The following is an 11352-nucleotide window of genomic DNA, read 5'->3' on the forward strand; positions in this document are numbered from 1 at the left end:
GCAACGCCCACCAAGCAAGACTAGTTAGAGCACATGGCTCGCTGCAAGGACAACCCCGGATTTACAAGCAACCTGATCCCAAATTTACAAGCCGCCCCAATTTTACAAAAGTGCATCGGACGGTCCCAATCCCCCCAGCCGTAGATCCCATCTGAAGGTGGAGGGTGATGGAGTGTTCCCTTCAAACTCTGAAAAGACAAACGGGTTACGAAATTGAAGGGACATTTTAAACCCTAATACGGCGTTGCCAGACAAGGTGCGGCTCGCTCGAAGGAAAGAGCCAATCGACAGCACGCACGTGGATTTCATTTCAAATTTAGAATCCGGCTTTTGCATTGATCAAAGAGAGAAAGAGAGAGTGCGAGATTCTGCGAGAGCCTAGAGGTCTCTGAGAAACTCGAGCTGCTACACAGACGGAATCGCAAGCTCGTCGACTAATCGCCATGGCCGCCTTCAACAAGATCAAGGTTCAGAAGCCTATCGTGGAGATGGACGGTAAACTTCTGCTGTGCTCCTTCTCCGCGTCTCTCTCCTCCTCTCACTGGGATTGGACAATGAATCTCCAGTATTGTTTTTGTTTGAAGATCTCTCTCTCTCTCTCTCTCTCTCTCTCTCTCTCTCTGCGTGTGTGTCTGTCTCTCTGCCATTTGTCATGAATATTACTCAAGGTGATTCTGCGTGAGCTCTCGATTCGGTCGGACTTATGCTAGCCATCTGTATCAGATCTATAGTGTTTCTTCATGTGGAATCGAATGTTCGTCTGTGACGCATGGTGAATTTTAAGAATTTAAGCACCTATGTTCTCTGTGACGCATGGTGAATTTTAAGAATTTAAGCACCTCTGATCTATGCCTAATGTTCAAGACAGCGCCCTCGAATCACCTTTTGACAGCATCAGTTTCAATTTGCTAATAATGCTACTTAACACCCAACGAATTGACCTGTGATCAAAGTTGCTCTGAAGATTGTTTTCTTCCTTCACACTCTCTCTCTCTCTCTTTCTCTCTCTCTCTGATTGTGCATCTCTTTACTCATACTGATTTTAGCTGTCATAATTGGGTGATTCTTTTGCTGGTTTCTGTTGATACAGGTGATGAAATGACAAGGGTGATCTGGAAGATGATTAAGGATAAGGTCAAATTGTTTCCATAATAATTTAAATGTAGCATCTTTAATGCTTTGATACTTATATGTATGCTAGTGTGTTTGTACAGCTCATTCTGCCGTTCCTTGACCTGGACATAAAGTATTTTGACCTTGGGCTGGAACACAGAGATGCTACCAATGATCATGTGACAACTGAGTCAGCTTTGGCCACCTTAAAGTAATTACTCACAACTTTTGTGCTTAAAGTTAGGTTGTACACTTTATTTGAAGTTTTCAGTTTGTGTGTTTCTTTGAGTCATCGAGCAAATCTTGGGATTATATTAGGCTAACATAAGAGGTTGTGAAAGGAAACTATTCGTGCTCTAAAGAGGAATTGGATGATGAGTTTTTAGAAAGATGCATGTTAGTGTTACTTGGAGGCTCTCTGGAACCTCAAAAATATTTATAGGTTCATCATGCTTGGGACGGGGGCGGCCATGCGTTACACACTGAAAGCGTCGTGTGTCAAAAACACGATGGCTGTATCAGCTCTACTCTGCAGTGTATCGGTTCGATGCCCTTCGCTGCGCGAGCTGGCAGAAGCTCGATCCCCGCCCAAGCTTGGGCAAGCTAGGACAGGGGGTATTGGCTACCTACAATTATGTTCATGGCCTCTTTTTGTTACTAATGGTTTTGCGCGAGCTGACTACCACATCTGCATGCCTGAGATTGGGCAGGCAGTGTGTAAGCAGCCTGAGATTCACGGATGGCCAATTGCAGTGGCTCAATCATTGGTCAAATCTATCGAGTTTCTTGCTGGCAGCATCATGTCAACTTTGAGAAAGTGCTTTGCCAACTTTGAGTTTCAATTCAATCTTGCCAAGTTCTTCCTCTTGCAGTTCAGGTTGTATCACGACTGAAATTTGGAGGCATGAGGATGCGTGATGGTTTTGAAGTAATTTTTTTTGCTTTCTGCCATGTGCTACAGCCTATATTGTATAATAAGACAGAGATTAGGGGTTCATTCATAAACAACTCAATATCCGTCGATGAAGGATTGAAACTTAGGTCCCCTTGTTCCTTGGGTTTGTTTTTGGAGGAACATTTGGCAATGTTGGGATGTGTACAACTGATTGGTTAAGATGCACAGTAATTAAACTGTTTGATTGTGTATTGTTGATGGATCATGGTGATCTTAACTTGTTTATGAATATGAAAGCATACGGTTTCTTGTTTGTTTTCCAGGTACAACGTGGCTGTGAAGTGTGCAACGATTACTCCTGGTGAGTGAGAGGACTAAGAAACTTCTAAAAGTTTTCATATTATGAGGTTAGATATTCAATTCCACACTATCTTTTCTCAGATGAAACGCGAGTGAAGGAGTTTGGACTGAAGTTCATGTGGAAAAGTCCAAATGGTACCATCAGAAATATTTTGAATGGTGAGTATAGCATACCTTTTGCTTCCAAGCTTTCATTCAGGCAATTTAGCTTCCTGATAATCTATTGTAGGCACTGTGTTCCGAGAGCCTATTGTTTGCAAGAATGTTCCGAGGCTAGTTCCAGGTAAGCAAAATGGATGGGGTTGTAGGGCTTGGCCTTTTGCTTGGTTGCTAAACCTCTACCCGTCCTTTCCTTGCAGGCTGGACAAAACCTATCTGCATCGGGAGGCATGCTTTTGGTGATCAATACAGAGCCACTGACACTGTCATCAAATGCCCTGGAAAGCTCAAGCTAGTCTTTGGTCAATTACTAACAAATGCCTTTGGTTATGGCTTATTTGACATTTAGCTTTCTCTTATGACTGTTATTTAAGTTCTGTATTTCTGTGTGTGTCAGTTCCTTCAAAAGGAGGTGAAGCTGAGGAGATGGAGGTATTTGATTTTCAGGGAGCTGGTGGTGTCGCCCTGAGCATGTACAATACTGATGAGGTACCTTAGTGAGTTATGATTGTGAAGAATCTTGCTTTAGAAGCTATACTGTTTTTGGAAAATTCTTCCACTTTCTTTGAGCTCAATATCAACATGTTCGTTGATTGTTAAGTTCTTTTGCCCTGTAGTCTATTCGCAGTTTTGCTGAGGCTTCTATGGCAATGGCTTTTGAAAAGAAATGGCCTCTTTACTTGAGCACGAAAAATACTATATTGAAGAAGTATGATGGAAGGTAATTCTCATCATATCTCTCGAACTTGGGTGTCTTATTGTGAAGATTATTGTGGGCATTTCTTGGAATGAATTTAGTTTTCCCAAGCAGGTTCAAAGACATCTTCCAAGAGGTCTATGAAGCTGATTGGAAGTCAAAGTATGAGGAAGCTGGTATATGGTGAGACTCGAGAATGTTGGAAGGCTTTGATTCCATCTGTATTGCTATGATAATATGCAGGGCCTCACTCTTGTCTTTGGTCCCATGCTTTTAGGTACGAGCACAGGCTTATTGATGATATGGTTGCATATGCCTTGAAAAGTGATGGTGGCTATGTGTGGGCTTGTAAAAATTATGATGGTGATGTGCAGAGCGACTTCCTTGCACAGGGTGAATTGTGTTGATATGGTTTTTTTTATTAAGGTTTGGAACATGTGCGGCTTGTTGTTGAGCTTTCTTTATGTAAATAGGTTTTGGATCTCTTGGACTCATGACATCAGTTCTTGTAAGTGTTTTCCCCTGGTTAAGGGTTGCTTTATTATTTGTGGATTATATTTTCTTCCCCATCATTCACACTGCACTAGGGCTATAACAGTTTTATGGACATCTTAGGTGGCTCCTGATGGCAAGACCATTGAAGCAGAGGCTGCACATGGAACAGTAACCCGACATTACAGGGTCCATCAGAAAGGTGGAGAGACGAGCACCAACAGTATTGCTTCTATCTTTGCTTGGTCCAGGGGGCTTGCTCACAGGTCTGTACTTGAGATTTGGACTTCCAACTTTGTTTTCTGGATATATTTGTCCTCATCAGTTGTGACAATACAACTGCTTAATCAATGTGCTTCTTATGTCTGTTTGATTTTGTAGGGCCAAGCTGGACGGACACAAGGAGCTGCAGGAGTTCTGTGAAAAATTGGAAGCTGCATGTATTGAGACGGTGGAAGCTGGAAAAATGACCAAGGACCTAGCTTTATTGATTCATGGCCCAAAGTAAAGATTCATCCTGTGCTTTCTTTCCTCGACAGTGAAAGATGTATTTCAACATCCCCCCCCCCCCCCCCCCCCCCCCCCCCCCCAAACCCCCCCCCCCTCTTCCCTCCCCCGTTGGCGGGTCATCTTGAGTTATCTCTTGGCTACATCTCATTATGTACTCAATTTTGCACTTAATCTGTAATCTGTTTTTTGTGCTGGATTGACTGTTTTCATTGCTTTATTGCAGGCTTTCCAGGAATCATTACTTGAACACTGAGGAATTTCTTGATGCTGTTGCAAAACATCTAACCGAGAAGCTCTCTGTATAAGAAAGGTCTTCGCCTTTTTTCTTTTGTGGGTTTTTGATATTGCGAATCACTTGCGGTATTGATGTTATTTTTGCTTGATGTGCCTACTGTGTGTTCTTTGCCTCATTATATTACGCTTGTCATCAGGTAACTGCTTTCCTAAGCTCCCACAGTTTTGTACGGAACGTCTTGTAGTTTTTGGAGAATAAGGCAAGTTTTCTCATGGTTGCGGTGCAAAGAAGAGGTCAGTCTGAGCTTTGGATGTTCTCGGAATGCCCCAATTCAAATTTTCAAATAAGATGCACCTGTTTGAGAGATGGTGGGGCGAACTCTTGAGGATCTAGCTTCCTGGACATATTATACTTGGTTGTAAGATTGACATTTGAATTCCAATGCAACAACCCTGTGAGGTTGCTGTGGATGCCGTATAGTCATTTATTCTTTGGCAAAAGACCTGTGCAATGGATGATCAAGAAATTTTTACAGCTTGCTCTTAACTTTGTCAAATTTCACTTTGTCCAAGTTTTTCATAGGTAGAGATGAACTGATTACTTCCTCTTTTGGATACTGGTTGATGTGTGTGCAAAAGCTCTGCTTTTAGATGTATCTGCAAGACTTCCATCTGCCTTAGTTTATAGGGTTTTGAATATTGAATCCTGGAGGGAGTAAAACATTGGATAATGTTATTTGTCCATCAACGTGTGACTCTCTCCATCGCAAATATGGGCAGTCTTTCCAGTCGCTTTAGGTATGCAACAATTTTGCTGATACTCTTTTCTCCTGTGATTTATGAAGATACAACAGGCTCAGCCTTCTTGGAATGTTTGCAGTGCTTTTGTCTTGTTATCGGTTCTGTGATCAACTCTCTCAGGCATCATTTCTAAAGGGGTCTTAGATGCAGCATGTTAGAGTATTCCCAATGGCCAGAATTTTCATGGAGTTTAACATTACTGCTAAGCAAAGATTATAGTGGACTTTGGACAGGTTCAAAAGTAAAATTGGCAGGTGGCATGATATGCATACTCGTCCTGTATTCTTTGTGTGAAACCAATACATCTTCCTTCCCTTATTTATCATTTATCTTGTTGGCAGCCCTGAGAATCCCAAATCTACACACTCCAGAAAGGGTTTTTCAAAAGAATAGGTTTTTCTAGGAGAGCTTGAATTTTTTCAAAACCCTGAAAGGACACTTTCATGTCCTGTTTAGACACTTTTGCATTTCAACATTATTTCAAGAAAAAACTAGTAGTGGAGAACAATGCAAGATATTCCTCTTTTATCTTTTGATAATTAGGAGATGCAGTCATAAACTAGGGTTGGCATCCCTCTCTTTGTTTGTCTTCTTTGGAAGCGATGAACAAAAGTTTCCTCTTGTTTGATTTTTGGCATTCCATCTTGTTCATGGTGGGTAGTGGTGATGAACATTAGAGGCAAAATAGGGATGGATTAGGTACTAGGGTGTGGCTTGGAAACCCTTGTTTGTAAGGTGCTTCTCTTATTTGTCAAACGATGAAATCAATCAGCTACATGTCTTTTTGGTTAAAACTGTGAAATTGTCGCTATAATGTAGTTGAATCTTAAATTCCAAGGTCAAAATTTGAGCTTGGTGTTTTAGACTCTTGTTACTTCGTTAGCGTACAAGCCGATTTCAAAAATCTGGCCTCTCCGTAAGCCACTTGGCAGAGCTTTTGAAACGGCAGGATTCATTTAATCGTTTAATATAGCTCACACCGTGTCAAACGCTTTTTGTACTCACAGCGTGCTAAACAGCGCCTCCCTTAATCCAAGAACCTCTCTCTAGTGGAAGCAATAGCGATGCAGTACTAGCATCTGATGAGCAAGCAACTCCTCCTACATCCTCATGGGCCAGAAAGCTCTATTGTGTTTTCAGTCCACAAGACGTTGCCATGGATGAGTGTATGTATGCTCGATATGTATGTCGAATGTGATGCCCTCACCAAAGCACGTAAGTTCTTGATGGGCATCCTTTCTGGGATGTCTCTTGTAGTGCTTTGATTGCAGGGTATACTCAACATGGCTGTGGCAAGGAAGCTCTTGCAAGCACTTTGAAATCCTCCCACGGATGAGATAATTCATGATGAGAGTGCTATAGTCAAGGGTTGTTCAAAAAGTTCAAGATACAATGCCTGGCATTGTCTTGGGCAATATGTATGCCACTTGTCGTTTGCTTGAGAAAGCAGGAAAACTACTTGAGAAGCTTCCTGTCCGGAATGTCGTCTCTTGGAATGCATTGATTGAGGGATATGCCCAACAACCACCGAGCTAGCAAGCTCTTGACTGTTTTCAGCAGGTGCAAAGCAAAGGCCTCCCTCCAAATGCAACCACATAAGCGTGCATCTGGAAAGAACACAAGACGCTGGTTTGCGCTTAAAAATTTACTCTGATATTGTTAGTAAGGGGTTGTTGCAAAAAACTGCCATGCTTGGCAATGCCTTTGTCGATATTTATGCCAGATGTGGTGCTCCTGTGCGGGATGACGTCTTTTGGAACGTACTGATTGCAGGATATGCCCAACAACGGCCGGGCCAGCAAGCTCTGGACTGTTTTCAGCATGTGCAAAGCGAAGGCCTTTGTCCAGTCGCCGTCACCTACGTGTGCATCTTGCAGGCATCTCACTCTATGCAAATTGCTCTCGAAAAGAGATGGCGTGCTTGGCACTGTCTTGGTCAATATGTATGAAAAATGTGGGACACTTCAGCAAGGGTTGTTTATAGAACTTGTCGTGCTTGGGAATGCCTTGGTCGATACGCATGCTGAATGTGGTGCACTTCAGAAAGCACAAAATGAGCTTGAGGAGCTTATTGCCCCAGTCATTGATTGCAGGATAAGCGCATCAGTAGCCGGGCCAAAAATCTCTCGGCTCTTTTCAGAGGATCTGAAGCGAGGGCCTCTCTCCAGAAGCAATCACAAACGCGTGCCTCTTGAAGCCATGTATGTGTATGCAAGATGCCGACATGGGCTTAATATTTCGCTCTGATATTGTTAGTAAGGGGTTGCGGCAGAAACCTGTCAAGCCTGGCAATGCCTTGGTTGATATGTACGCCAAATGTGGTGATCCTGTGTGGGATGTCGTCTTTTGGAATGCACTGATCGCAGGATATGCTCGACAAGGCTAGGAAGCTACGCGTTGTTTTGAGCAGGTGCGAAGCAAGGGCCTTTCTCCAAATGCTGTCACCTACATATGCATCTTGTAGGCATGTGGCTCGATGCAAGATGCTCTGTAAAAGAGATGGCGTGCTTGGCACCGCCTTCGTTGATACGTACGCAAAATGTGGGACACTTCAGCAAGGGCTTTTTCAAAAAGTTGCCGTGCTCCTTGGTCGATACGTATGCTGAATGTATTGCACTTCAGAAAGCAAAAAACGTGCTTGCAGAGCTTCTACTCCCGAATGCCGTCTCCTCCAGTGCATTGATTGCGAGAATGTACGCCAACACTTCAGATACGGCTGTTTCAAAAAAATTCCATGCTTGGCAAAGCCTTGGTCGAGACATATGCTAAATGTGGTGCACTTCAGAAAGCACAAAACGTGGCGAAGGATCTTCCTGACTGGAATGCCATCTCTTGGAGTACATTGATTGCTAGATATGCGCAACAGAGCAGGGCCGGAAAGCTCTCAGCTGTTTTCAGCGGATGCAGAGCGAGGGCCTCTCCCTAGATGCAATCACATAAGCGTGCATCTTGAAGGCACACTATACACTGTTGTGGGCTTAAAAATTCTCTCCGATATTGGTAGTAAGGGGCTGTTGAAAAAAACTGCCATGCTTGGCAATGCCTTGGACGATACCTATGCTAGATGTGGTGCTCCTGTGCGGAATGCCACCTTCTGGAACGTACAAATTGCAGGATATGCCCAACAACAGCCGGACCGGCAAGCTTTGGGCTCTTTTCAGCAGGTGCAAAGCAAGAGCCTTTCTCTAGACGCTATCACCTACGTGTGCATCTTGCAGGCATGTGGCTCTATGCTAATTGATTTAAAAAAGAGATGGCGTGCTTGGCAATGCTTCGATCGATATGTATGCCAAATGTGGGATAGAAAGCTCTCGGCTGTTTTCATTGGATCCAAAGCGAGGGTCTCTCTCCAAATGCGATCACATACGCGTTCATCTACAAGGCACGTGTCTATACGCAAGATGCTCATATGGGCTTAAAAATTCACTCTAATGTTCTTGGTCATGGGTTGCTGCAGAAAACTGTTGTGCTTGGCAATGCCTTCATTGATATGTATGCCAAATGTGGTGCTCTTGTGTGGAATGTTATCTTTTGAAATGCATTGATTGCAAGATATGCGCGACAACGGCCTGCCAGGAAGCTATGAGCTGTTTTGAACATCTGCAAAGCGAGGGCCTTTTCCAGATGTTATCACCTACATGCGCATCTTGCAAGCATGTGGCTCTATGCAAGAGGCTCTTTGAAAGAGATGGAGTGCTTGGCACTGCCTTTGTTGACACGTACGCCAAATGTGGGACACTTTCAGTAGGGCTTTTTCATAAGATTATTGTGCTTGGCAATGGCTTGGTCGATATGTATGCCAGATGTGGTGCTCCTGTGCGGGATGTCGTCTTTTGGAACGCACTGATTACAGGGTATGCCCAACAATGGCGGGCCAGCAAGGTCTGGGCTTTTTTTAGCACATGCAAAGCGAGGGCCTTTCTCCATATGCTATCACCTACGTTTGCTTTTTTTAGCACATGCAAAGCGAGGGCCTTTCTCCAACCTTTCTCCAGACGCTATCACCTACGTGTCCATTTTGCAGGCATGTGTCTCTATGCAAATTGCTCTCGAAAAGAGATGGCGTTCTAGGCACTGTCTTGGTCTATATGCATGCCAAATGTGGGACACTTCACCAAGGACTGTTCCAAGAAATTGTCGTTCTTAACAATGCCTTGGTCAATACGTATGCTGAATGTTCAGAAAGCACAAAACCTGCCTGAGGAGCTTCATATCCCTGATGCCGTCTCTCGGAGTGCATTGATTGCAAGATACGCAAAACAAGAGCACGGACAGAAAGCTCTCGGATGTTTCTAGCGGATCTGAACCGAGGACCTCTTTCTAGATGCAATCACATATGCGTGCGTCTTGAAGGCATATGTATGTACACAAGATGCCAATGTGGGTCTCTCTATATATGGTATCACCTACATGTCCACATTGCAGGTATGTATGCAAGAGGCTGATACGGGCACAAAAACTCAGCTTTTTATTGTTCTTCAGAGGCTGTTGAAAAAAGATGTCGCGCTTGGCACAATCTTGGTCGATAAGAATGACACGTGTTGCGCTTCAGAAAAGTGACGACAAGGGTTGTTTATAGAACTAGTCGTGCTTGGGAATGCCTTGGTCGATACGTATGCTGAATGTGGTGCACTTCAGAAAGCACAAAATGAGCTTGAGGAGCTTATTGCCCTAGTCATTGATTGCAGGATAAGCGCATCAGTAGCCGGGCCAGAAATCTTTTCAGAGGATCCGAATCGAGGGCCTCTCCCCAGAAGCAATCACAAATGCATGCCTCTTGAAGCCATGTATGTGTACGCAAGATGCCGACATGGGCTTAATATTTCGCTCTGATATTGTTAGTAAAGGGTTGCGGCAGAAACCTGCCGGGCCTGGCAATGCCTTGGTTGATATGTACGCCAAATGTGGTGCTCCTGTGCGGGATGTCGTCTTTTGGAATGCACTGATCGCAGGATATGCTCGACAAGGCTAGGAAGCTATGCGTTGTTTTGAACAGGTGCGAAGCAAGGGCCTTTCTCCAGATGCTATCACCTACGTATGCATCTTGTAGGCATGTGGCTTGATGCAAGATGCTCTGTAAAAGAGATGGCGTGCTTGGCACCGCCTTTGTTGATACGTACGCAAAATGTGGGACACTTCAGCAAGGGCTTTTTCAAAAAGTTGTCGCGCTCCTTGGTCGATACGTATGCTGAATGTATTGCACTTCAGAAAGCAAAAAACGTGCTTGCAGAGCTTCTACTCCCGAATGCCGTCTCCTGCAGTGCATTGATTGCGGGAATGTACGCCAACACTTCAGATACGGCTGTTTCAAAAACTTTCCATGCTTGGCAAAGCCTTGGTCGAGACATATGCAAAATGTGGTGCACTTCAGAAAGCACAAAACGTGGCTAAGGATCTTCCTGTCTGGAATGCCATCTCTTGGAGTGCCTTGATTGCTGGATACGCGCAACAGAGCAGGGTCGGAAAGCTCTTAGCTGTTTTCAGCGGATGCAGAGCGAGGGCCTCTCCCTAGATGCAATCACATAAGCGTGCATATTGCGAGGGCCTCTCTCTTGATGCAGTCACATAAGCGTGCATCTTGAAGGCACACTACACGTTGTTGTGGGCTTAAAAATTCACTCCGATATTGGTAGTAAGGGGCTGTTGAAAAAAACTGCCATGCTTGGCAATGCCTTGGCCGATATCTATGCTAGATGTGATGCTCCTGTGCGGAATGCCGTCTTTTGGAACGTACAGATTGCAGGATATGCCCAACAACAGCCGGGCTGGCAAGCCCTGGGCTGTTTTCAGCAGGTGCAAAGCAAGGGCCTTTCTCTAGACGCTATCACCTACGTGTGCATCTTGCAGGCATGTGGCTCTATGCAAGTTGATCTAAAAAAGAGATGGCGTGCTTGGCAATGCTTTGATCGATATGTATGCCAAATGTGGGATAGAAAGCTCTCGGCTGTTTTCATCGGATCCAAAGCGAGGGCCTCTCTCCAAATGCAATCACATACGCGTTCATCTACAAGGCATGTGTCTATACGCAAGATTCTCATATGGGCTTAAAAATTCACTCTAATGTTCTTGGTCATAAGTTGCTGCAGAAAAC

General features: G+C 44.2%; 2 protein-coding genes across 2 annotated transcripts; both read left to right on the forward strand.

Annotated features, from left to right (window-relative positions):
* Positions 1-279: 279 nt before the first annotated feature.
* Positions 280-4995, forward strand: LOC147434057 (isocitrate dehydrogenase [NADP]). The gene is made up of 16 exons (XM_086490674.1): positions 280-495; positions 1091-1134; positions 1215-1324; positions 2332-2369; positions 2450-2527; positions 2598-2651; positions 2728-2829; positions 2925-3016; positions 3145-3248; positions 3339-3407; positions 3502-3617; positions 3698-3732; positions 3840-3982; positions 4098-4220; positions 4450-4536; positions 4658-4995. Exons 1-15 carry the CDS (start codon positions 444-446, stop codon positions 4529-4531), a joined length of 1242 nt encoding a protein of 413 aa, XP_086346800.1. The 5' UTR covers positions 280-443; the 3' UTR covers positions 4532-4536; positions 4658-4995.
* A 2490-nt stretch (positions 4996-7485) lies between these two features.
* On the forward strand, positions 7486-10773 carry LOC147434058 (putative pentatricopeptide repeat-containing protein At5g09950). Its single transcript, XM_086489572.1, has 4 exons — positions 7486-7642; positions 7726-7954; positions 8128-8425; positions 10558-10773. Exons 1-4 carry the CDS (start codon positions 7486-7488, stop codon positions 10771-10773), a joined length of 900 nt encoding a protein of 299 aa, XP_086345698.1.
* The last annotated feature ends 579 nt before the right edge of the window (positions 10774-11352 follow it).

The sequence above is a fragment of the Adiantum capillus-veneris genome, chromosome 19, assembly GCF_014529385.1.
Source record: "Adiantum capillus-veneris isolate H3 chromosome 19, ASM1452938v2, whole genome shotgun sequence".
Taxonomy (NCBI): Eukaryota; Viridiplantae; Streptophyta; class Polypodiopsida; order Polypodiales; family Pteridaceae; genus Adiantum; species Adiantum capillus-veneris.

Bases quoted from the DNA above. Each gene is read 5' to 3' on its own strand.
- LOC147434057 (XM_086490674.1), top strand. From the start codon at position 444: ATGGCCGCCTTCAACAAGATCAAGGTTCAGAAGCCTATCGTGGAGATG. The intron at 3,017-3,144 runs GTACCTTAGTGA...TTTGCCCTGTAG, and splicing joins GCATGTACAATACTGATGAG to TCTATTCGCAGTTTTGCTGA. The intron at 3,733-3,839 runs GTAAGTGTTTTC...TGGACATCTTAG, and splicing joins GACTCATGACATCAGTTCTT to GTGGCTCCTGATGGCAAGAC.
- LOC147434058 (XM_086489572.1), top strand. From the start codon at position 7,486: ATGGGCTTAATATTTCGCTCTGATATTGTTAGTAAGGGGTTGCGGCAG. The intron at 7,643-7,725 runs GCTAGGAAGCTA...TGCATCTTGTAG, and splicing joins CGCAGGATATGCTCGACAAG to GCATGTGGCTCGATGCAAGA. The intron at 8,426-10,557 runs GTGCAAAGCAAG...CCAACACTTCAG, and splicing joins CTTTGGGCTCTTTTCAGCAG to ATACGGCTGTTTCAAAAACT.